At 34.4% G+C, this 27,492-nt stretch overlaps 1 protein-coding gene across 3 annotated transcripts in view; it reads right to left on the minus strand.

Moving 5' to 3' along the window:
• The window catches only part of LOC136040984 (hemicentin-2-like), a 186,309-nt gene that overhangs the window by 80,779 nt on the left and 78,038 nt on the right, over positions 1–27,492 (minus strand). For all 3 annotated transcript variants that reach the window (XM_065725464.1, XM_065725463.1, XM_065725462.1), the window contains 3 exons: positions 21,563–21,616; positions 19,714–19,842; positions 6,551–6,694 (listed from right to left, as the gene is read on the minus strand). In XM_065725464.1, the coding sequence (XP_065581536.1) occupies positions 6,551–6,694; positions 19,714–19,842; positions 21,563–21,616 (327 nt within the window). The remainder of the gene's footprint in view (positions 1–6,550; positions 6,695–19,713; positions 19,843–21,562; positions 21,617–27,492) is intronic.

Raw genomic sequence — 27,492 nt, forward strand, 5'->3', positions numbered from 1 at the left:
CATTCAATCCTCATAAGTCGGCCCAAAGTAAATAAATATGCAAAACCACTGAAGCCAATACGAAAATTTTGTACGAAGAGGATTTTAGGCAAATTCTCAAAGACGATCCCCTAAATCTTATTTTGTGTCTGCCGATAGACCTAATTCTTTCTCCAGCCGTTTGTCACCTTGATCAAAACGATGATTACCTAAACCAGATAAATGACTATGGTCTATGACTATTAATGTTAGGAAAAAATAATCCCCTCACTTCCTAGAATACAGTTTAGGGCTAAGTTATTAATCTTTGAGGAATAAGAAAATGGGTCTCGTTAAATGATGTCTTAGAATAAACTGGTATTTTTTTAGTTAATAAATTAAATTTTCAAAAAAAATTTCTTGTCCTTGGGAATACGATTCAAATATATATATATATATATATATATATATATATATATATATATATATATATATATATATATATATATATATATATATATATATATATATCTATATATATAAAAATAAGTTGTCTGTCTGTCTGTGGATCTGTGGATCTGTGGATCAGGTGACGTCATGTTTCGGCTGACGTCATGAAATTAGTTGCCGTCATTTTTGCTTTGAAGGTGACATCATTCAAGTTATATAAGACATATGTTCGCGTAGAAATCTATTAATGTTTAAGTTTACAATGACTGATGAAGATGCTCAAAGAGTCTATGCCAAAAAACTTGCTGCTGACTACCAGAGCAACGCGAAAGCAGACTTGCTGCTAAAAGAGAAAGTGAAAAAAGAAGGCGTGCCGAGGAATCAAAAGACCAGCAGGGAAACAGGCTTGAGGCTGCATGCCGAGGAACTACCAGAGCAACGCAGAAGCAGACTTGCTGCTAAAAGAGAAAGTGAAAAAAGAAGGCGTGCCGAGGAATCAAAAGACCAGCAGGGAAACAGGCTTGAGGCTGATAGAGAAAGAAAGAACAGAAAGCATGCCGAGGAACTACGAGAGCAACGCAGAAGCAGACTTGCTGCTAAAAGAGAATGTGAAAAAAGAAGGCGTGCCGAGGAATTACAAGAACAGCAAGAAATCAGGCTTGCTGCTGATAGAGAAAGTAAGAAAAGAAAGCGTGCCGAGGAATCACAAGAACAGCAAGAAATCAGGCTTGCTGCTGATAGAGAAAGTAAGAAAAGAAAGCGTGCCGAGGAATTACAAGAACAGCAAGAAATCAGGCTTGCTGCTGATAGAGAAAGTAAGAAAAGAAAGCGTGCCGAGGAATCAGAGCAATCTGAAAGTTATCGCCTGGCATTCAGGTACAACCCAGTCGATGATTATAGCTTGAGTAGATGTGTTCAAATCGGGACAATGTCTAAAATTTGTCCCTATTGCAAGGCCTTGAAATTCAATGGTGAAACAATGGGAATGTGTTGCACCTCAGGAAAAGTTAAACTTCCTCTATTGGCTGCACCACCAGAGCCATTGAAGACTTTCCTTACTGGAACTACGTCAGAATCTAAGCGTTTTTTGTCAAAAATCAGACAATACAACTCATGTTTCCAAATGACGTCGTTTGGAGCCCAAATCGAAAATCCAGATCAATTTATGTCTACTTTCAAAGTAAAAGGACAAATTTATCATAAAGCAGGGTCCCTTCTACCATTCTCAGGCGAGAATCATAAATTTTTACAATTGTACTTCATCAGTGATAGAAATTCTGAATTGAATGCACGTTGCGAAATTTCTCCCAACGTTGAAAGGACAATCGTTTCCCAATTGCAACATCTTTTCCACGAAAATAATAATTTAGTGCGTCTGTTCAAAACAGCCATCGATTTGATGCCTACTGATACTCATAAAATTGTTATTTCCGCTGACAAAACGCCTCCTGGCCAACATGTGCGTAGATACAATGCTCCGACTATCGACGAAGTGGCAATCGTTATGGTCGGTGATCAGTTTTTACCTCGAGATATTATTCTACATAAGCGAAACGCTCAGTTGTTAAGAATTGCTGAAACTCATCGATGCTACGATGCCCTACAATATCCTATCATTTTTTGGGATGGAGCCGACGGCTATCACTTTAATATTAAATTGATGAATCCAGCCACTAACAAAGAAATGAATAAGAAATGCAGTGCAATGCATTATTATTCCTATAGACTAATGATTCGGCAGGATGAAGAAAATTATATTTTAAAATGCCGTGAATTGTTTCACCAATTTGTCGTGGATATGTATGCTAAAATTGAATCAGAACGTTTGCTATATATCCGCCTGAATAAGACCAAGGTCCGCTCTGAACAATACATTCATTTGCGAGATGCAGTTATAAATGACGACTTGCCGTAAAAAAAAAACAATGGAAAACCTAATAGATGCCACAATCTTGACAGGGCCTTATGAGGGTGAGGCTGTTCTTATTCCTCGCATTCCCATGATTCCAACGGATCTGCTTTTTCAATTTAAAAGATTGCAATTCCCAATTCGATTAGCATTTGCAACCACCATCAACAAAGCTCAAGGGCAATCACTAGAAAAATGCGGTATAGATCTTAATACAGATTGCTTTACCAATGTACAATTGTATGTTGCATCTTTGAGGGTCGGTAAACCTGACAATCTATTTATACGCAAAGACAATGGGACAGCGAAGACTGTTGTATATTCACAAGTTTTACGTAGTTAATTTGTATTGTATCTATCTATCTATCTATCTATATAAAAACGAGTTGTGTGTATGCATGTTTGTTTGTTTGTAAAAAGAGCGTTTGCATATGACGTCATTATTAGTACATACGGCTTTGTATATGGACAGACAATGGGAAAGCCAAGAATGTTGTATATTCGCAATTTTTACGTAGTTTGAAACACATATATAAATCTATCTATATTCACAGGTGGGACACAGGGACACAACTACAATGGCACGTAACTAATATGGCGCGTAACTAGGTGTTGGGGTGGCGCGAAGCGCCACCCCAACAGCTAGTATATATATATATCTATATATATAAAAATAAGTTGTCTGTGGATCTGTGGATCAGGTGACGTCACCTGAAAAAACTGGATCAGGTGACGTCAAAACTGAAAAAACTAAAAAAAGGCAAAAACTACAAAAAAAAACTAAAAACTAATAAAAAAAATAAAAAAGCTAAAAAACTAAAAAAACTAAAAAAAGGCAAAAACTACAAAAAAAACTAGAAACTAATAAAAAAGCTAAAAAACTAAAAAAACTAAAAAAAGGCAAAAACTACGAAAAAAACTAAAAACTAATAAAAAAAATAAAAAAGCTAAAAAACTAAAAAAACTAAAAAAAGGTAAAAACTAAAAAAACTAAAAACTAAAAAAAACTAAAAAAAAGGAAAAAACTGAAAAATAAGCTAAAATAAAGGTAAAAACCAATAAAAAACTAAAAAAAAACTGAAAAAACTAAAAAAAAGGCAAAAACTACAAAAAAAACTAAAAACTAATAAAAAAAGTAAAAAAGCTAAAAAACTAAAAAAACTAAAAAAACTAAAAAAAGGTAAAAAACTAAAAAAATAAAAAATAAAAAAAAACTAAAAAAAAGGAAAAAACTGAAAAATAAGCTAAAATAAAGGTAAAAACCAATAAAAAACTAAAAAGAAAAAAAGGAAAAAACTAAAAAAAATTTTCATCTAAAAAACTAAAAAAAACTAAAAAAGGTAAAAACTAAAAGAACTAAAAAAGAAAAAAATAAATGACGACACTCAAAGAGAAAGCGACCAGGACAAAAGGAATGTTCGATTAGCAATCAACAAAGCACCGGGACACAGGGAGTATAAATGACGACCAGGACATAAGTAAAAAAAAAAACTAACAAAACTAAAAAGAAGGTAAAAACTACAAAAAAACTAAAACGAAAAAAACTAAAAAAAGGCAAAAACTACAAAAAAAACTAAAAACTAATAAAAAAGCTAAAAAACTAAAAAAACTAAAAAAAGGCAAAAACTACAAAAAAAACTAAAAACTAATAAAAAAAATAAAAAAGCTAAAAAACTAAAAAAACTAAAAAAACTTAAAAAAGGTAAAAAACTAAAAAAACTAAAAACTAAAAAAAACTAAAAAAAAAACTGAAAAAACTAAAAAAAGGCAAAAACTACAAAAAAAACTAAAAACTAATAAAAAAAGTAAAAAAGCTAAAAAACTAAAAAAAATAAAAAAACTAAAAAAAGGTAAAAAACTAAAAAAAAAATAAAAAAAAGGAAAAAACTGAAAAATAAGCTAAAATAAAGGTAAAAACCAATAAAAAAACTAAAAGAAAAAAAGGAAAAAACTAAAAAAAATTTTCATTTAAAAAACTAAAAAAAACTAAAAAAGGTAAAAACTAAAAGAACTAAAAAAGAAAAAAATAAATGACGACACTCAAAGAGAAAGCGACCAGGACAAAAGGAATTTTCGATTAGCAATCAACAAAGCACCGGGACACAGGGAGTATAAATGACGACCAGGACATAAGTAAAAAAAAAAAAACTAACAAAACTAAAAAGAAGGTAAAAACTACAAAAAAACTAAAAAGAAAAAAAAAACTAAAAACTAATAAAAAAACTAAAAAATCTAAAAATCTAAATAAACTAAAAAAGAAAAAAAAAGGAAAAAAATAAAGGAGAAAAACAAAACTAAAAAACGAATGTATATACAGACCGGGACACCGGGATACAAATGACGACCGGGACACAGGGAATATAAATGACGACCGGGACACAGGGACACAACTACAACGGGGACACCGGGGGAAACAGGGGGATATAAATGACGACCGGGACACCGGGACAGGGAATGGTCGATTAGCAATCACCATCAACAAAGCTCAAGGGCAATCATTAGAATCATGAAGTATAGATCTGAATACAGATTGTTTTCCCATGGACCATTATATGTTGCATGTTCAAGAGTCGGTAAACCTGACAATCTATTTATATGCAAAGACAATGGGACAGCAAAGAATGTTGTATATTCGCAAGTTTTACGTAGTTAAAACCATATATATATATATATATATATATATATATATATATATATATATATATATATATATATATATATATATATATATATATATATATCTATCTATATTCACAGGTGGGACATAGGGACACAACTACAATGGCGCGTAACTATTATGGCGCGTAACGACTTACGCGCGCGGGGGGGCTTGGGGGGGGCGCGAAGCGCCCCCACCAACTAGGTGTTGGGGTGGCGCGAAGCGCCACCCCAACAGCTAGTATATATATATATATACTTTTACGGTACGAGTTCGCACTTTTAAGTAGCGTCAGGGTATCTTAGAAATCCCATATTCAAATTACTACCGATGTGAAATATGTTTTGCAACGTTACATAGAACATTTAGCCCAGAAATGTATTTCGAAAAAGACAAAAAAAAACAAAAACAAAAAAAAACGCTTTGGTCAAGAATAACAGGAATTTGAAACTTAACAACTGGTTGAGCAAATTTTAAACAATAAATGAGCGCAGTTTAACAAAATTTCAAATCCTGTTAGGTTTTGACTGAGACATTATATATGAATCAAGTGTTATATGCAAACGTGATCTTTTACAGAGAAGCATCATTTGATGCATTCTTACCATCCTAAATATTTCAGATGCCCCGTAACCTTCTTGAAAAAGGCTTCAACTTCCCATAAAATCCTTTTAATCCCCGCTTTTTCGCAAAGCCACCAAAAATTCCTCTAAATAAAGTTTTCTAGCGTTTGCACTTAAAAAGCAATTAAAGTGTCTGTCTAAAGTCTTTTTATGACACTCATTATGCTAGTTGTAATGGATTTAAATCACATAAGGATCCAAATGATGAACCAAGAATAGTGCCCCCAAATGTTTGTGGAACTATTTTGGTGATCCCAAAACAGAGAGGGAAATTTTTTACTTTCATCATTAATTCGTTAGCTAAAAGATGAACGTACCACTTGATGCACCTTTTAGCACTGTTTACAACTATACTTTCTTAAATACTTAAATACTTTTGTTTTTTAAATACTAAATACTTTTAAATACTTTCTTAAATACTTTCTCAAATACTTCAAATATTCAATACTTTTCATTCTCATCTTCTAAAGGGGCCAGATAGAGTCCTAAGTTATATGCAAATATTTGCTGATTTATGTCGTTTTTTGGTCTCGTTCTTCTTTTCTTTGCGGTTTTGTGTGTTTTTGTTTTTTCTTTAATTTAATTGGCTTCATTTGGCATTCTGAGATAATTGTTGAAGAAAAATAGACATAAACAACAATACAAACCCACAAACGGATGGGGGAAGGGACACATTTGTAAGTGTAAAAATTGTCATATTAGGAAAAAGTGCAAAAAGGCACATTCATCTTTTAGCTAGCTAATCAATAGAGAAAGCCAAAAATTTAAAAAATATTGTGATATGAACTCCTTTCAACATATCGCAATCTTCTTACTTTTTTTTCTAAGAAATCATGTTTCTGAAACATAATAGAAAAACAGTTTCTAAATAAAACTGCACTTCATTTTCTCAATTTTTTTTTCAAGTCAGAAGAAGACATTCCACTTAACACATCTAAGTTGAGTGCTTACTTTGCCATGATCCCATTGGTATTAAACTGCCATCTGTTTTCGTCCATGCAACCTCTGGGTGAGGAGACCCACTTGTAGCACATCGAAGTCTTAAATTGTCTCCTTCTTGTATTATTATAGGCCTTGACTTATTCTTTTCTGCTCCTATATAAAGAATTGGTCGAAGTTAAACATTATGCATTAAAATTTTTTACAAACATTTTTTTTTTTACCACAAAATACAAGATAAATTTACAAATAGGTTAAAATCAACTTTTATTAGAAAGCTTTTGATAAAATTTTGGTAACAAATAATAAAATTACCTTTAAAAATCTATTGTAGCCTGAGAAACAGTTTTCCTTGGGTGTCACCTGTGAGCTTAGAAGATCAGTTGAATCAAATCTTCTGGATTCTATGGACATTAATCTAAGTTCCAAAAATTTGGAAAGCCCTTATCACTCTTAAAACATGCTATCGTTGCACGACTACAACTAAACTAAAGAGCTGTCTCCTTTCTTTCTTTCAATCTCTCCTTCCTTTTATGTTTTCCTCTTTACATTAATCCTTTCATCTCTTTCTCTTTCTCTCTCTTTCTCTCTCTCTCTCTCTATCTTATTTTCCGGTTAACTTTCAATACTGAACTTTGTATCTTGGATTTACTATGAAAGCTAACTCGCTCCACGAACACATTAAAAACGATTATTCGTATTATGAATCAAACAGTTCGTGGTAACGAACTGTAGTAAGGAGCGACCCGGCTCAATAGTAACCAAAACTCTAAAAAATGGAATTTTGATACCAATAGCTACATCAAAAGAATCGCATTTTAATGCTGGTTTTAAATATATAAGTTTCATCAAGTTTAATCTTACCCATCAAAAGTTACGAGCCTGAGAAAATTTGCGTTATTTTAGAAAATAGGGGGAAACGCCCCCTAAAAGTCATAGAATCTTAACGAAAATCACACCATCAGATTCAGCGTATTAGAGAACCCTACTGTAGAAGTTTCGAGCTCCTATCTACAAAAATGTGGAATTTTGCATTTTTTGCCAGAAGGCAGATCACGGATGCGTGTTTATTTGTTTTTTTGTTTTTTTTTGTTTTTTTTCCCAGGGGTGATCGTATCGACCCAGTTGTCCTAGAATGTTGCAAGAGGGCTCATTCTAACGGAAATGAAAAGTTCTAGTGCCCTTTTTAAGTGACCAAAAAAATTGGAGGGCACCTAGGCCCCCTCCCACGCTAATTATTTTCCCAAAGTCAACGGATCAAAATTCTGAGATAGCCATTTTATTCAACGTAGTCAAAAAACCTTATAACTATGTCTTTGGGGACGACTTACTCCCCCACAGTCCCCGTGGGAGGGGCAACAAGTTACAAACTTTGACCTGTGCTTACATATAGTAATGGTTATTGGGAAGTATACAGGCGTTTTCAGGAGGATTTTTTTGGTTTGGGGGAGGGGTTGAGAAGAGAAGGATATGCTGGGGGAGCTTTCCTTGGAGAATTTGTAATGGGAGAAGAAAATTTCCATGAAGGGAGAGCAGGATTTACTAGCATTATTTAAAAAAAAACAATTAAAAAATAAAAGTGAAAAAGCTTTTTCAGCTGGAAGTAAGGAACAGCAATAAAACTTAAAACAAACAGAAATTATTACCCATGTGAGGGGCTCACCTCCTTCTAATACCTCGCTCTTTACGCTAAAGTATTTTCAGTAATTTCAACTACTTATTCTACGGCTTTTGTGATTCAGGGGGTCATTCTTAATGAATCGGGATAAAATTTAAGCTTTAGTGTAAAGAGCGAGGTACTGACGATGGGGCGAATCCCCTCATATATGTAATAAAAACATGAGAATACAAAAGTTCTTTACGTAAGCTAACTTATAAGTTACGTAAATCTTTTACCAATAAAAAGATTCGTAAAAAATTTAAAGTTCTAGTTGCCTTTTTAATTAACCAAAAAATCGGGGGGCAACTAGGCTTCGTCCTCCGCTCTTTTTTTCTCAAAATCATTCGATCAAAATTATGAGAAAGCCATTGAGCCAAAAAAAAAAAAAAAAATGCAAATTTCGTTTTGATTATTCCTCTGCGGAGAGCCAAAATCAAAACATTCATTGATTCAAAAACGTTCAGAAATTAAATAAAAAAAAACAAGTTTTTTTAACTGAAAGTAAGGAGCGACATTAAAACTTAAAACGCACAGAAATTACTTCGTATATGAAAGAGGCTGCTTCCTCATCAACGCCCCGCTCTTTACGCTAAAGTTTTTTACTGTTTTAAAAAGAAGAATTGAGAGAAAGAGTCAAACTTTAGCGTAAAGAGCGGGGCGTTGATGAGGAAGCAGCCTCTTTCATATACGAAGTAATAATACCGAGAGACCAAGATTACCAGTGGCTTATACTTATATTCAACATTTAAGCAATTTCAAAATTTACATCCAATATCGACCATTTACTATCTTGTCCACTTTGTGGAAACAATAAGTAATGAACTTAATCCTATAGCAGTAAACTAAAAGAATATTCGAAGTAGATTAGGCTATTTGGTCAAAATATAGTGAAACATATAAAAAATAAATTCCTGAAAGCTACGGTATTTTAAAATAATGCCAAAAAAAAGGTATTTGAAATATATGCCGTATCAAACAGTTCGTGGTAACGAACTGTAGTAAGGAGCGAACCGGCTCAATGGTAACCAAAACTCTAAAAAAATGGAATTTTGATACCAATAGCTACATCAAAAGAATCGCATTTGAATGCTGATTTTGAATATATCAGTTTCATAAAATTTAATCTTACCCATCAAAAGTTACGAGCCTGAGAAAATTTGCCTTATTTTAGAAAATAGGGGAAAACAACCCCTAAAAATCATAGAATCTTAACGAAAATCACACCATCACATTCAGCATATTAGAGAACCCTGTTGTAGAAGTTTCAAGCTCCTATATACAAAAATGTGGAATTTTGTATTTTTTGCCAGAAGGCAGATCACGGATGCGCGTTTATTTGTTGTTTTTTTTTCCAGGGGTGATTCTATCGACCCAGTGGTCCGAAAATCTTGCGAGAGGGCTCATTCTAACGGAAATTAAAAGTTCTAGTGCCCTTTTTAAGTGACCAAAAATTGGAGGGCACCTAGGCCCCCTCCCACGCTAATTATTTTCCAAAGGTCAACGGATCAAAATTCTGAGATAGCCATTTTATTCAGCGTAGTCAAAAAACCTTATAACTGTTTTTGGGGACGACTTACTCCCCCACAGTTTCCGTGGGAGGGGCCACAAATTATAAACTTTGACCAGTGCTTACAAATAGTAATGGTTATTTGGAAGAGTACAGATGTTTTCTGGGGTATTTTTAGGTTGGGAAGGGGGTTGAGAAGAGGGGGATATGTTGGGGAAACTTTTCTTGGAGGAATTTGTCATGGGGGTAGAAAAGTTTCATGAAGGGAGAGCAGGAGTTTCTAGCATAATTAAAAAAAAACAATGAAAAAATAAATATGAAAAAGTTTTTTTCAACTGAAAGTAAGGAGAAGCATTAAAACTTAAAACGAAAAGAAATTATTACGTGTATGATCGGCTCACCTCCTTCTAACACCTCGCTCTTTACGCGAAAGCATTTTTAGTAATTTCAACTATTTATTCTACGGCTTTTGTGATTCAGGGGTCATTCTTAAGAAATTGGGACAAGATTTAAGCTTTAGTGTAAAGAGCGAGGTACTAACGAGGGTGTGAATCCCTTCATATACGTAATAAAAACATGAGAATACAGAAGTTCGTTACGCAAGCTAATTTGTAAGTTACGTATATCTTTTACTAATAAGTATTCGTAAAAAATTAAAAGTTCTAGTTGTCTTTTTAAGTAACCAAAAAATCAGAGGGCAACTAGGCCTCCTCTCCCCACTCTTTTTTTTCTCAAAATCTCTCGATCAAAACTACGAGGAACCCAGTTAGCAAAAAAAATAAATATGCAAATTTCGTTTTAATAATTCATCTGCGGAGAGCCAAAATCAAAACATGCATTGATCAAAAACGTTCAGTAATTAAATAAAAAAACAAGTTTTTTTAAGGGGAAGTAAGGAGCGACATTAAAACTTAAAACGAACAGAAATTACTTCGTATATGAAAGGGCTGCTTCCTCCGCTCTTTACGCTAAAGTTTTTTACTGTTTTAAAAAGTAGAATTAAGAGAAAGAGTCAAACTTTAGCGTAAAGAGCGGAGGATGCAGCCCTTTCCTATACGAAGTAATTTCTGTTCGTTCTAAGTTTTAATGTCGCTCCTTACTTCCCCTTAAAAAAACTTGTTTTTTTTTATTTAATGCAGAAAAGCAAAAACGACATTCTTTCAAGCTGTCTGTAGTAACGAACTATAAGTAAAGAGGGATGCGGCTACATAGTAACCGAAACTCTAAGAAACCGAGTCTTGATAATTATAGATAGATCAAAAGAACCAATTTTGATGCTTATTCAAAATATCTAAAATTCATCAACTTTAATGGTACCCGTTAAAAGTTACGAGCCTGAGAAAATTGTCGAGTTTCTGAAAAAGAGAGGAAGCACCCTTAAAGTGATCTTAATGAAAATTACTTCGTCAGATTTGGCATACCTGAGAATATTAATTTAGAGGTTACAAGTTCCTATGTTCAAAAATGTGGAATTTTGCATTTATTGCCAGAAAAAAGATTGTGTTTATTTGTTTTTTTCTCAGGGGTGATCATATTGAAACATTGATCAGAGAGGATCAGAGAGGGCTCATACGATCGGAAATCATGAGTTCTAGTGCCCTTTTTAATTGATCAAAAATATTGGAGAGTAGCTAGCCCCCTCTCACTCTCAGTTTTTTCCCAAAGTTGAAAAATCGGATAACTATGTCTTTGAGGATGGCTTACCCACCCAAACCCCGGGGGGAAGAGCTGTAAATTATGAACTTTGCTCATTTTTTACGTAATATTGGTTGTGAGAAAGTAAACATACGTTTTCAAGAGGAATATCTCTGGTGGGAGGGGGGCGGAGTACGTGGGAGTATCTTTCCATGAAGGAAGGAAATTTTCCATGGAGGAGGAGCTGGACTTCCCAACACTGTGTAAAAATTATCAGAAATCAAATAAAAACGAATTTTTTCAAGTGAAAGTAAGGAGCAAGATTAAAACTTAAAAACGAACAGAAATCACTATTTATATGAGGGGGTCGCCCACTCGTCAATACCTCACTTTTTAGGCTAAAGTTTTTTCAGTACTTTCAAAATAGCCATTTATTCTAATTAAACGGCCTTTATGATTCAGGAGTCATTAATTCGAACTTTAGCGTAAAGAGCGAGGTATTAACGAGGGGGCGACCCGCCTAATAAATGTAATAATTTTTATTCGTTTTAAATCTTGATGTTGCTGCTTACTTTCAATAGACAAGATTATTTTTTTTTTATTTAATTCTTTATACGATTTAAAGCAACGTTAGCCTTTCCTTAATTGTTGTAATATTTGTTCATTTTTAGTTTGACATAATGTTTCACTTTGATCATTGATCGGCTTGTGTTTCCTTTACTCATCCGTAATAATACCTGTTTTTTTTTATAGTTTGACTGAATTTGGTCATTTTGATTAAGTTTTTTTTCTGTGTTTCAATTATAGACTCCTGACAATTTCTGTTCATTTTAACTTCGTCAAATATTTGGCTTGATCTCTGCAATTTTTAGATTTCAATCGCCCCTTAAGACTTTTGAGCTAGGCTCATAGTTATGCCTCTTGGGGAAGGAATTAAGGGTTCTAAGATTATTTATCCTCAACTTATTTACTAGGTGAACTGGTGAAATTCATTCAATGAAGTGTTTTAAGCAGATACAGTTATGGTCATAGTCTTCTGTGCTTGATCGGTGCCTTTACGATGGAAGAGCTACATTACTGCTTTATCCACATAAGAGTGGCTTATTGTATCTTGACTAGGTTTTTACACATTAGCTACTAGGGTTTTAGTTGTGCCTTTAGAGTTTTTAAGTAAAATCCATAGAAAGCGTTACTTGTCCTTTTATACAACTATGACCCATGTGCCACAGATACTACAACGTTAATCGGAACGCTGGAACTAAAAGTTTCGGTATGACCTTAGTTTAATTTGAACTAATTAGGTGTAGATTGAGTTTTGAAGCTCTTTAAGTTTAATGAAAGACTGATTATTTGATACAATACAAAGCAGTAGCATGGACATTATGCTCCAATCTCGAGAGACTTTTCTTTCACGATTGAATCGTTAAGCGGACTTGTTGATTGTGCATTGTTTATTTTCATTAACAATCCTGTCGGAAATTTAATTTTCAATCTGCATTTTTGCTGTTTATCCGTGGTTTTAATTTTAAATTTATCATCTAAGTAGCAATGAAGTCATCAAAATAGATTGGTAGATTTTGCTGTAATGAAGGAATATTGAAGATTATGCATGGTATGAGGAAAAGAGAGATAGAAAGAGTTTGTGTGCAATTTAAGGATGTAGCATCTTGAAAAAAAGGAGTGAAGTAAATATCAGAGTACAACACCTTGATCAGCAGAGGGGAAATGATAGAATAAATCGAGCACCAGTACATGATGAGAGAAAAAGAGAAGTCCTCAGTACAAAAATATCCTTAGACTCTGAAAAATGAAACCAAGTGTTGTGGAATAATTAATTAGAACTAACAACAATGAACTGAACCCTATGTTCTTGATTTAGAGTTGGCAAAGAAGCAATATTGAAATTCGTCTGCATTAATTAAAGTCCTTGATTTCCCTAACTTGTTTCTATAATCATAGTATTACATTTTTGGAGACTTGCCACTGATAATTTTACTCTCGAAAAAGTTGTTAACTCACTTGTATTTAAAGCAACCGTCATTAATTTCAAGTTCAGGAAAAGAGTTCTTGTTGTAATAAGTTCTAGACTCAAGAATAAGCACTATTAATGGAAAATCGATGATTGTTAAACCATGGATAACAATGAACGTGAGGAAAAGTTATCTTAGAAACTGGAAATGTCAAAAAGGAAGTTTGATAAAATTGTATATAGAAAATTAATCGCTTTACGTTGATGCAAAAAATGTAAAAATCGAGAAGTTTAGGGTTTACCGACCAACAGCTAATAGATACCTTGAACTATAGATAATAATAAGATACCTGAACCCTTGAACCCCTAGACTTTTGTACGTAGGTACTTTTGATCTTTAGATTACCCCAATTTTTTTACCCCTCCCCCTCCCAATTTCAGTGAATTTACGGCACTGCTTTTAAAAACAAAAAAGGAAACGAACCACTGTAACCATATGGGCTAGTATTCCACAAAAGAGTCGAAATTATGCGATCGATTTTATACAAGATTAAATACAAGACCTTGGAGAATTGTAGTAGTATCAGCAAACAATAGGATTGTTTCTAACTGAATAATTACCTCCTTTTTTCATTTTATTTTCAGTTATTTTGCTTTTCTCATTGAACCAGCTCTAGTTGCTTCTGTGACGCTCAGTCACAGTACCGACTAGTTGCAATAATGCAACAATAGCCAAAATAGCCATAACCGTGCAGAGTCTTTAGCTACACTCACCCCAATGCCTCCAAAGCCTATTAAACTAATGTATCTCAAGAAGCACAAATCTCTAAAGTCACAAAAGACCCCATCTTCCTTTCATTTCCATTATCATTGAAAGAATTATTTATTCTTGATTTGAAAGTTCGATCGATTTTAAAATGTGGCCAGCTGCCTTCAGAACAGCAATCACGCCCAAGTTTCATTTTCAACTATTTCAACTTCAACTACTTATTATGAAGTTACTGTCTAGAGTTTGTCACAATTACCACAAAATTTATTTTCTCTTTCAAAACACGGTTGATTTTGAAAATCAATTGTAAGCATTTGAAAACACTCTCGTTCTAGGTTCTTCTGAATCGAATACCCGAAATTTCATTGTGTAAGCCTCAGAATAGCTTTTGTGAAGTAATCTTTTAGAGTTAGAGGAATTACAGCAAGATCTATTTTTCATTGGAAATTTGGCCGACTTTAAAGAACTTTACACAAAAGAGCTCATCTCTTAAGAGTTTCAACAGCGTTGCAAAACTATACTCTTTCATCCTTTATTTACAAATGGAATCCTTCGTAAGCGAAAGTAAATCTAGCAGTTCGAAAATCGGTTCATAAATCGAAAAAAACAGAAGAAGAAAACAATGGACCTTTGCTCAGGGACTACAATCGATAAAAGACGAACCAATAACCGACCGAGAGTAAAAACGAGCATGTACATAATGTGTACATCTAATTGGTTTCAAAATCGCAGCATAACCACAGTTCATAGCAAGTAACCATTCAGCATAGGTTTACAGTAGAGCAGGAAGCTCAACAATTCTATCTATTGAATTAAAGAATGAATGAAATAATCTATATAGTCAATGTAGACATTCAAATATATCCGAGTCGTCTGATTATTATTATAAATGGCCATGCTTGAGGCTCTTTTTAAGATTTCATTCGGAAGGGGGGGGGAGGATTTAACTACAAAACGAATCTTATTTAAGCCTTTTTCGTCACTGCATAAGCCAGGAATTATTCTTCTACGAATTTTTACGCATTTTTGGGGAGGGTGTAAGATCTGAAATTTCTTCAATTGCTTATATCATATACTTTCTTTTTCGAGTGGCCTCGTAAATATTTTTAGTTTATTAGTTACGCAAGGTCTTCTGAATTATACGTGTGCTATGTGATCTCTCTCTCTTTTTTTTAATATGGAGCTACTAATTTTTGTAATTCTGATTCATCTCTTGATATAAATATTCAATATATATTTTGTTAAGCGCAAATGTAACTCAAGCTTTCAGAGGGTTTAGGAAGGCGGTAACTCAACTCGTATTATTGGTGATTTCTGTTTGTCTTAAGTTTGAGCAAGTTATTGATTGTATTTTTTTTAGGGTTTATCTATTAATCCCAAAAAGGATCTGTTACCTCCACGTTTGATGTTTTTGTTAATAATAGTTACTTTTGTTTTGTGTTTCATTTAAACATTCCCAGTAATTTCTTTTCGTTAAAGGTCTAACTTATTCATTCACTGTAATATCTGTGAGTTTTAAGCTTGCATTGTTAGTGACTTCATGTCTACTCGTTTTGGTTTTAATACAGCTCTTTATTTTTCCTAGAATGTTTTTTCTTTTGAGGGGGAGCCAATGTTTGAATTAATATTGGACACAAAAAAAGATTTACATTATGGTTAAATTAAAATCACAGATGAAAGTTTGCCTAGGTACAAAAATATATCTATTATTAAATGCCTATTCAAAATTGGGTAAATAATTTCTCAGTGGCCACGTAATTAGCAAATAGAATAAAAGTTAATAAGCTATAACAATAGTAACAATTGTATTTTATCCATTCCTTATTCCTAGTCCTTAAGAAATCCATCACTCTAAACAACTCTCTCTCATTTCTCGTTAAAGGTAAATTATTATGGATGTATTAAGTGCAAATTTATGAGACTCTCCAAATACGTGGGTTTACAATCAATGTGTTTACAATCTCAGTTTACCAATGTGGGTTTACAACCTAGGCAGCTACGGAATGCTTCATTAAAGCCATTAAATAAAAAAAAACAATTTTTTTTTAAATGAAAGTAAGGAGCAACATTAAAACTTAAAACGAACAGAAATTATTCCGTATATTTAAGGGGCTTTTCCTCCTCAACGCCCCGCTCTTTACGCTAAAGTTTGACTCTTTCTCTTAACTCTATTTTTAAAACAGTAAGAAACTTTATCGTAAAGAGCGGGGCGTTGAGGAGGAAACGCCCCTTTCATATACGGAATAATTTCTGTTCGTTTTAAGTTTTAATGTTGCTCCTTACTTTCATTTAAAAAAACTTGTTTTTTTATTTAATTTCTGGACGTTTTTGAATTAATGCATGTTTTGATCTTGGCTCTCCGCACATAAATAATTGAAACGAAATTTGCATATAAATTAATTGCAATTAATCGGAAGTTTTTGAGAAAAAAGGAGCGAGGGAGGAGACCTATTGCCCTCCAATTTTCTGATTACTTAGAAAAGCAACTAGAACTTTTAATTTTTTACAAACGTTTTCATTGGTAAAAAAATATAACGAAAATATAACGTAACGAACTTCTATATTCGTATGTTTTTATTGCGTATATGAGGGGGTTAAACCCTCGTCGGTACCTCGCTTTTTACACTAAAGCCTAAATTTTGTCCCAATTTCTTAAGAATGACCTTTGAATCACAAAAGCCGTAGAATAAATAGTTGAAATTACTAAAAAATACTTTAGCACAAAGAGTGAGGTATAACGAGGACGTAAACCCCTCATATGCGCAATAATTTTTCATCGTTTTAAGTTTTAATGCTGCTCCTTACTTTCAGTAGAAAAAACTTTTCATATTTATTTTTTCATTGTTTTTTCAAATAATACTAGAAAATCCTGCGGCCCCTTCATTGAATTCTCTTCCCCCATGAGAAGTTTCTCCATGGAAATATCCTCCCACGTCACCCTCCCCTCCTCAACTCTCCCCCCTAAACCAAAAACATCCCCCTGAAAACGTTTCCCAGTAAAAATTACTATATGTAAACACAGGTCAAAGTTTGTAACTTGCAGCCCCTCCCACGGGGACTGCGGGGAAGTAAGTCGTCCTTAAAGACATAGTTATTAGGTTTTTCGACTATAATGAATAAAATGGCTATCTCAGATTTTGATCCGGTGACTTTTGAGAAAGAATGAGCGTGGGAGGGGGCCTAGGTGCCCTCCACTTTTTTCGGTCACTTAAAAGTGTCACTAGAACTTTTAATTTACGTTAGAATGAGCCCTCTCGCGACATTCTAGGACCACTCAGTCGATACAATCACCCATGGGGAGAAAAAACAAAAACAAAAAACAAATAAACACGCATCCGTGATCTGTCTTCTGGCAAAAAATGCGAAATTCCACATTTTTGTAGATAGGATCTTGAAACTTCTACAATATGGTTCTCTGATACACTGAATCTGATGGTGTGATTTTCGTTAAGATTGTATGACTTTTAGGGGTATTTCCCCCTATTTTCTAAAATGAGACAAATTTTCTCAGGCTCGTAACTTTTTATGGTTATAACTGATCTTGATAAAACTTATATATTTAAAATTAGTATCAAAATACGATTCTTTTGATGTAACTATTGGTATCAAAATTCCGTTTTTTAGAGTTTCGGTTACTATTGAGCCGGGTCGCTCCTTACTACAGTTCGTTACCACGAACTGTTTGATCTGTTAAACAAGTAAAAACCTCACAAATGTCCCAGCAATCACATAAATGTGTAGATAGAAATAGAAAATTGCTGAAAAATTTTGAGGTTTTATTCAGCACTGACAAAACCAGACGTATTGAAATATAAGATAAATAACAATTGTCTGTTTTTTAGAACACTTCTTTCTAACCCTGATCCTCTGAGACTTGTGAAAAAACTTGTTTTTTTATTATTTAAAGTGGCCAATTCAAAAGTCAAATATTACTTTTCACGTGCGTACACAAGTTTAGTGGTGCAAGTTATACCAATTTAGCTATACCATATACGACAGCGTATGCGAGTTTTGCAGGGGATATTTATCTCCTCCTAAATACCTCGCTCTTTATACTAAAGTATTTTTAGAGCCCCTCATATGTGCAATAATCTCTGTTCGTTTTAAGTTTCAATGCTACTTCTTCCTTTCATTTGAGAAAACGTTTTTATGTTTATTTTTCATTGTTTTCTTATAGTAATGCTAGAGAATCCTGCGCCCTTGTCATTGAATTTTTCTTCCCCCATGACAGATTCCTCCAGGGAAATATCCTCCAACATAGCCCCCTCTCCTCAGCCCCACCCCCAAACAAAATAAAATCCCCCTGAAAACGTCTGTACACTTCCCAATAACCATTACTATATGTAAACACTGGTCAAAGTTTGTAACTTGCAGCCCCTCCCCCAGGGATTGTGGGGGAGTAAGTCATCCCCAAGGACATAGTTATTATGGTTTTCGACTATGCTGAACAAAATGGCTATCTCAAAATTTTGATGTGTTGACTTTGGGAAAAAATGAGCGTGGGAGGGGGCCTAGATGCCCTCCATTTTTTGGCCACTTAAAAAGGGCACTAGAACTTTTCATTTCCGTTAGAATGAGCCCTCTTGCGACATTCTAGGACCACTTGGTCGATACGATGGCCCCTGGGAAAAAGAAACAAACAAATAAACACGCACCCGTGATTTGTCTTCTGGCAAAAAATACAAAATTCCACATTTTTGTAGATAGGAGCTTGAAACTTCTACAGTAGGGTTCTCTGATACGCTGAATCTGATGGTGTCATTTTCCTACGACTACGACTTTTAAGATCCTACGACTTTTAGGGGGTGTTTTCCCCTATTTTCCTAAATAAGGCAAATTTTCTTAGGCTCGTAACTATTGATGGGTAAGACTAAACTTGATGAAACTTATATATTTAAAATCAAAATTAACATGCGCTTCTTTTGATGTAGCTATTGATATCAAAATTCAATTTTTTTAGAGTTTTGGTTACTATTGAGCCGGGTCGCTCCTTACTACGGTTCGTTACCACGAACTGTTTGATTAGATGCCAGGTCATTAAGGCTTACTTAGTTCAGGAAAAGTTAGCTAGTTTAGTTTAGGGAAAAAACTTAGTTTTAAGGGTGAATCAAAACTTAGCTTAAAAACAAAAAATTGAATCAAAAACTTAAAAACAAAACTTAGTTAGTTTAGGGAAAAAGAGTAAAAATGCACCAAAATTGGCAATATTGCCGAATGGAAAAGTCGTGATTGACTGCTGATGGGAGTACCATTTCAACTAACAGCATTCCATTGTTTGGGATTCCTTAAAAATACACAAAAGTAGTTCACTATTTACGTATTACCCCTTTTAAGGGATCATTTTCTTATAGACTGATAAAGTCCGGTTTCATATGATACTTTGTAATGGGGTAATAAGTTTTTTATAAATTAATTAGTTGTCACAAGGATTTCTAGCAAAGTGGGAAATGAAAAAAAATATTCAAAAGAATGACCGAGGATAGTCATAGATAATATTTAGCATTTCGAGCCTATTGCAACTATTTCTAAAATTAAATTCAATGCACGGATTTACATAATGACATTTTCAGAATCTGAATTTTTTTTCTTAACTTGTCTTTTAGTTAAACTGAAATTAGTATTTGTCAAGCCTTACCTGCAATGCTCGGAGGAATAAGGATTTTACCCACTTCAGTTCCATTAACAGTCCAAGTACTAATTCCAGGGATTCCTGGTGTTCCAGGAATTCCAGCTTGTCCCTTTTTCCCTCTTGGTCCCGAAATACCTATAAAATCATCTTATAATTAAATTGTTAGGACAACATGGACCTTCATTTTCATGAAAAAACATCTGGAAGATAAATTGTTTCGAAGCTTAATCATAACCTACAAAAAAGGGTCGACTTGAGTAGACTGCTCTTGTGCTTACATACATTAGAGTCTCCAATAGTCAATTTAAAACTTTATATATTTAAAAAAAAGAAGATAAAATTGACCTGTAATGAAAAGCAAGAACAAAATACTTTCTAATGAAAATAAATGTCAAACATGACACTTTAAATTACTTTTATTTTAACAAATGATTACGTTTTGGGTTCCCCTAAGAATAACCATTCGACTCTGCAGTCCTTTAATTTTCCATTCTTACTCCTCCTCTTTGATTGCTAGTACAATACGTCGTATCAAAAATAAGCTTAGGTTCTGAATTCGGGATCTTGGATGCTCCATCTTAATTTAATCGATCGCGCGATAAAATAGCTTCCCTAAGAACCGTGCCCCCCACCACTACTGACATTAGCTTACCGTTTCTGATTTTCCTACCGTTTTATACCGAAAATTGCATAACTTTATATGGAGGTTTCCGTTATTAGATATTGCAATCCCAATTTTTCTTAATTTTTAAGATACACATGGCTAAGCAACAAGTATCCGCTTAACCAACCAAAAAGTCAGATTCATTTTAACCGTCCTTGGTACCTTAATAACAATAAATTGCATAAAACACACATAATCTTACATTCTTATGAAGAAAAAGAAACCGCAAAAATTTCTATATTTTCTGTATTTTGTATTTTCTAAAAAAATCTGTATTTTCTATAATACAGAAATACATAAAAAGATTACAAAAATGTTTGAAATACCATACATTTTTACTTGTTATAACAGAAAAAAAAACGTAAAAAAAACTACAACAGAAAGTTCAAATTGAAGATAAAGAGAGTCATCCATATGGGACGATTCAATCGCCTGACGTTTGGGATTGTCTAATTCAATTCAAGAAGCAAAGCAGTCACTTATGACCTGACAAGAGATCCTTCACTACCATTGATTCTTCCAATCTAAGATTGACGGACCAGGAGAACGAGAGACTTCACCTCTTTTATGTCAAGAGACTTAAAGAATCAATTTCTCAGTTGATCTTTCATAGAGAACTCTTTTATGTCGGAACCAGACAAGTTTTTCTAGAAGGCTTTGAGTAATAGTTAGCCCAGAGAGCCATTTTTCTATCTATTTCAATCTGTTTCAAACAGATATATTCAATAAAACTTGTCACCCCACATGTCAGCCTCCTCAACGTAGTGCTCAATAAACCTATGAAGCACCACTCCCTTTTCTTCCTTCCCACACTGAAATGTGAAAGTTACACACAAAGGCTCAATTTTCACTTATTTAAGAAAGAACGAATTTTCCATGGTTCGTCCGCCCCAACCCTTCCAGAATCAATATTATAGATATAGTCTTTTAGATTAAGACAAAATAATTGGAGCTATATGAACATAACTTAGAACCACGTGGCATTATTAACAGCAACGTTTGTCGATATAATCCCTTTTTCCATAATACATGACACTCACTTTCGTTTAGCACTACAATCTGGTTGGAGGTGTACATAAAATACAGCCTAGTGGGATAGATTTACTAAGACGAAGCTTTCGCGAGATCAATTGAAGTCTCCCTATAGCCTAAAGAAGATTAGTATAAAAAGGAAAGGAAATAGAAAATAACCTTGAGGTCCTATTGGTCCAGCATTGCCAGGTGGTCCTCTCTCTCCAGGTCGTCCTGCAAAGGAAAAATTAAAATTCCACGTGGGTTTTGTTATCAATTAAATACAAACACACAAAAACAGATTTCTGATGAAAGTAAAGAGTGAAGATAGAACTGAAAATGAAAAAAAATTACTACCTCATGGCGTTCGCTTTACTAAAAACAACAGATTAACGCAACAAAACAGAAATAAAAACAGCAAAAACCTTAAGTGGCCTGCAGAAAATAAAAAAAGGATTCATAAGGCTCTCAACAGTGTTTTAACGGTCATGAAATCAATAGCTTTTACGGCACGATTTCAACTCTCTAAAAAATCAAAAAAGTACTTAACGTAAAGCGTTAATTTTCCAGAATTCTAAAAATAGAGGGGAATATCGCGAGATAATTTGTTTGAAACAGTCATTCAAAATGTGTTGCATAAGCCACAAAACAGTAATTGATGTTGGTTTTCACTTTGAACTTTGCTCTTTACTTTCATCTGAAAAATGTTATATTTTAAATTGAATTTATGTATGTTTTTTATGTTTTAAAACTATTGATAATAAGCCTTCTAAAACATTTTTTCAACTTTGACGAAGATGGAACATGAGTTTTTACTAAAATAAGAGTAGTGACGGCCCTATAGCTTCCACGAAAGCCATAATGGGCATAATATTGGACCTACTTGCCCCTCAAGACGTTATTACGTGCACCTGGGTCCAACGCCATATTAAAGTACATTTGTTTGTTATGTGATGGTATAGTACACCTCTTTGTTAATCTTGCACAACTTGTTGGATCTCAAGGTCCACTAGTCAAGCGGGGAAGCCTACATGATAAGGAGTATTTACCTATATTCCTCAGTTAAAATAAAAATTCTTTAGACAAAATAAAAAAATGAAATGATAGCAAGCATGAGATCTTGCGTGACTTGGTAGATTTATTGATGATGGCCTAATCTCGTGTGACTTCTTACAGTCAACTGGGGAGTCCCCAATAGTAGCTGATAACGGCACACAAGGAGGGGGGGGGTTACTTAATGACTGCGCACACGTAGTAGGTTACGTTATGACAGCGCAAATGTGACTGCTACGTAATGACGGCAAACAAGTGGGCTGTTGCTTAATACTTTAAAATATATTTTTTCTTCAAGCTGTTTTTTTCTCTTCAAGATTTTGTTTCAAGACTGTCTTTTCATCGAGACTTTTCGTTAAAGATTTTTCCTCAGGGAACCTGTATAATCCAAGGATTTTCGTCCACTTTAAGGAATCAAATGTAAGACCAGAGATTTCCCCAAATGAAACTGTGCCTTGGACTTCTGGACCAACAAGCAATTTATGCTATTATGATTCAGAGAATGAATTCTACGAAATAACCTATTCTCCAGACGGAGAATTCACTGCACAGTTTCTGAATCGATAAGCTATGGAATGCGTTTTTCAAATGTTGAAAGTTTACAAGTATACCAAACCCCTTGACTTTTTGGTCTATTAGAAACACCTGCATTCTGCATTGTATTAATTTCCTAATTGAGCTAGATAGTATCCTGTCTTGATTCTCAAATTATCTTTATTCTCAGTAGTCTGTATCGGCTTTGTAAGACTATTTGTAAGACTATTTGTAAGACTTATTTGTAAGACTATTTGTAAGACTACAGACTATTTATTGTACATACAAGTTTTAATAATAAAAAAATTCACAAACAATATAAAATCATAAAATCACAGAAAAAAGCATTTAAACTCAACAAATGGAATACAAAACTTGAAAAAGCTGATAAAGGATACAATATATGCAAAAAAGCATGAATTAAAGAAAGACTGGAACCCTAGCAACCAATTCCAGGGGGAGTGATGTTATTAGAGGTATATTTAAGCCAAATTAAGAGATAATTCAGAGAGATTTTAATGAAAATTCCCAGTTTCTTGAGCCAAGAACTGGCCTTCCTGATTGGCAAGCAAACATTTGAATAATATTTTTCTTCGTATTTTGCATCACCTCATTAGAGGAAAATTCACATTAAGAGATTTTTTGAGAGCTTTTAATGGGAACGCCAAATTTCTGTAAGTCGTGGCTAAGTTTTCTTGTTGACAAGCACACATTTGACCGTATTTCGCATACTCTTCGTAGAAGTAAATTTAAGCTATATTAAAAGACATTTTTGAGAGGTCTTAATGAAAATGCTTCGTTTCTTTGAGCTAAAAACAGGCCTTTCTGATTGACAAGCACATATTTAAATATTCTTTTTCTTCGTATTTTGCATATTTTCGTTGGGAAACAGACTGATAAGTCATATTAAGAGCTATATTAGTGAATTTTTCAGGAGTCGTATTCATACACATTTGAATCTTATTTTTCTTCGTATTCTGCAAAATTTCATTAGAGATAAATTTTAACCATATTGAAAGGTTTAATAAAAATGCCTCGTTTATTTGAGCCAGAACTATGCATTTCTGATTGCCAAGCATCATAAACATTATAAAATCATGAAATCACAGAAAAAAGCAGTTAAAACTCGACAACCGAAAAAACATCGTTTTTATGTTCCCACCAGGCTTGTTTGACTTTTTTCCAGATATAACAATACTAAATTGGAATTTCTTTCTTTCTTCTTCATTCTTATGTTTCAACCAGGGCTCTTTGACTTTTTATTTCAAAAAATAGTAATACTAAACCGAAATCATTTTATTTCTTTTCTCATTCTTATATTTCAACCAGGCTTGTTTGACTTTCCCCCCAAAAATAGCAATATCAAAGCAAGGACACGCACACAAACACAGACACTTATACAAAAACACAGAGTCAGACACACAAAACACAAAGATAGGCACAGATACAGGCAAACACACAATCAGACACACAGACACGTTGTGAGAGAGACAGAAAAAACACACAGAGTCAGACATAAAAACACACAAAGATAGTCAAAGGGACAGGCAAACACACAGTAAGACACACAGGCACGGTGAGAGAGAGAGAAAACACACACAACCATAGAGAGTCATACACGTAAACACTCAAAAAAATACGCAGGAACTGGCAAACAAACAACCAGAAACATAGTCACAGTGAGAGAGAGAGAAAAAACACAAAAAAACACACACACACACACAAACACACAGAGTACACAGAGCTAAGCACACAAACACACAAAGATAGAAGCAGAGACAGGCAAACATACAGTCAGAAACACGAGCACGCTGAGAGAGAAAAACACATACAAACACACAGAGTCAGACACATAAACACACAAAGATAGACACATAGACGGGCAAATAAACATTCAGAGACAAAGGTATGGTGAGAGAAAGAGAAACAAACACAAAGCCAAACGCACAAATACACAAAGATAGACCCAGATATAGACAAACAGACATTCAAACACACAGGTACGGTTAGAGAGAGAAAAACACACACAAACACACAGAGTCATACACGCAATAACACAAAGATAGACACAGAGACAGGCAAACACACAGGCACGGTGAAAGAGAGACAGAAAAGAACAAATACACACACAGAGTCAGACACACAAAGATAGACACAGAGACAATGAAACAGACGGTCAGACACACAGGTACGGTTAGAAAGAGAAAAACACACACAAACACATAGAATCAGACACACAAATTACACAAAGATAGGCACAGAGAAACGCAAACTTAGTCAGACACACAGTCACGGCAAGAAATAGAGAAAAACACACACAAACACACAGAGTCACACACATAAACACACAAGGATAGACAGGCAAACACACAAGCACTTGAGAGAGATACAGAAAGACACAGACACACACAGAGTCAGACACATAAACACACAAAGATAGATACAGACAATCAAACACACAGTCAGACAAACAAGCATGGTAAGAGAGAGAGAAAAACCAAAAATAACACACAGAGTCAGAAACAAACAATTAAAGATAGACACAGAGACAGGCAAACACACGGTCAGACAAACAGGCATTGTGAAATAGAAAGGAAGACAAACACAAACATGCAGAATCAGACACAAAAGGATAGACACAAAAACAGGTAAGCACACACTGAGAGAGGCAGGCACACTGAGAAAAGGACAAAACACGCACACAAACACACAGACTAAGACACACAAACACAAAAAGACAGACATAGTGAGAGGGAAACAAGCAGTCGGACACACAGAAATAATGAGAGAAATGAAAATACGAAAACAAACACAGTTAGACACAAAAGCACACAAAGACAGACAGAGAGAGCAACAAACACAGAGTCAGAAACACAAGCAATATGAGAGAGAGAGAGAGTAAGAGAGATAAAAACACACGCACACAAAGCCAGACACACAAACGCACAAAGACAGACACATAAAAAGGCAAACACACCGTCAGACACACAGGCACGGTGAAAGAGAGAGACAAAAACAGACACAAACACAGACAGTCATAAACACAAACACACAAAGACAGACACAGAGAAAGACAAAAACACAGTCAGAAACACAGGCACTATGAAAGGGAGAAAAAACACACACAAACACACACAGTCAGACACAAAAACACATAAAGACGGGCGTATCACCTAGCCTAACCTAACATACTGTGTGTAGGTTAGGTTAAACAAATCTAGTAGCATTTAAGAAAAAGGCTGAATGCACTGACTCTGTGTGTTCGTGTGTGTGTCTGAGTCTTTTTTCTCCCTCTTTCACCGTGCTTGTGTGTCTGACTGTGCGTTTACCTATCTTTGAGTGTTTGTTTGTCTGCCTCTGTGTGTTTTATGTGTGTGTTTTGGTCTCTCTTACAAGGTGACTTGTCTCTGACTGTGTGTCTGTCTGTCTTGGCGTGTTTGTGGGTCTGACTCTATGTTTGTGAGTATTTTTGTCTCTGTATCAACAAGCCTGTGTGTCTTACTGTTTGTTTGTCTGTCTCTGTGTCTGTCTTTGTGTCTTTGTATGTCCGAATTTGTGTGTTTATGCGTGTCTTTTGTCTCTCTCTCTTACCGTACCTATGTGTCTGACTCTGTGTTTCTTTGTCTCTGTGTCTTTCTTTGTGTGTTTGCGTGTCTGACTCCGCGTGTTTTCGTCTTTCTTGGGGGGAGTCAAACAAGCCTGGTTGGAACATAAGAACGAGAGAAAAAGCAAAATAATTCTGCTTTAGTATTGTTATTTTTGAGGGGAAAAGTCGAACAAGCTTTGTAGGAAACGAGAACGAGAAAAACGAGAAAAGGCAAAGGCGATTATTCGAAAGTCGATTTTGACGGTTAGCAATCAGGAGTGCACAATCTTGGTTCAAAGAAACAAGGCATTTTCATTGAAGCCTCTCAGAAATACCTCTTAATATGGTTTAAGTTTATCTCTAACGAGATTACGCAAAATATGAGGCAAAATACGATTCAAATGTGTGCTTGTCAACCAGGATGGCCTAGCCGAGGCTTGAAGAATTGGGCGTTCCCGTTAAAAACTTTCAAAAATATCTCTTAATAAAACTTATATATACAATTAATAAAACAATTAATTAATAAATTAATAATACTTGTATGTCCAATAAAAAGTCTGTGTCTTGCAAAGCCATTTGAGAATCTAGCTCACGTTAGGAAATTAATACAATGTAGCATGCAGGCGTGTCAAATAGACCAAAAAATCAATAGCTTAGGGATACTTGCGCGCTCTCAAGGTGAATGGATTTGAAACACGGGATTCATAGTTTGTTTATTCAAAAACTATGCAGCGGATTCTCCGTGCGAGAAATACTTTATTTCGTGGAATTTATTCCCCGAATCATAATAGCATCAATTGCTTGCTGGTTCCGATGTCCAAGGCACAGTTCCATGGGGGAAAATATCTGATCTTACATTCGATTCCTAATACTGACAAAAATATTTTGATTATAAAGGTTCCCTGAAGAAACAATCTTGAATGAAGAATCTCGATGA

This window comes from Artemia franciscana, chromosome 21 (assembly GCF_032884065.1).
Source record: "Artemia franciscana chromosome 21, ASM3288406v1, whole genome shotgun sequence".
NCBI lineage: Eukaryota > Metazoa > Arthropoda > Branchiopoda > Anostraca > Artemiidae > Artemia > Artemia franciscana.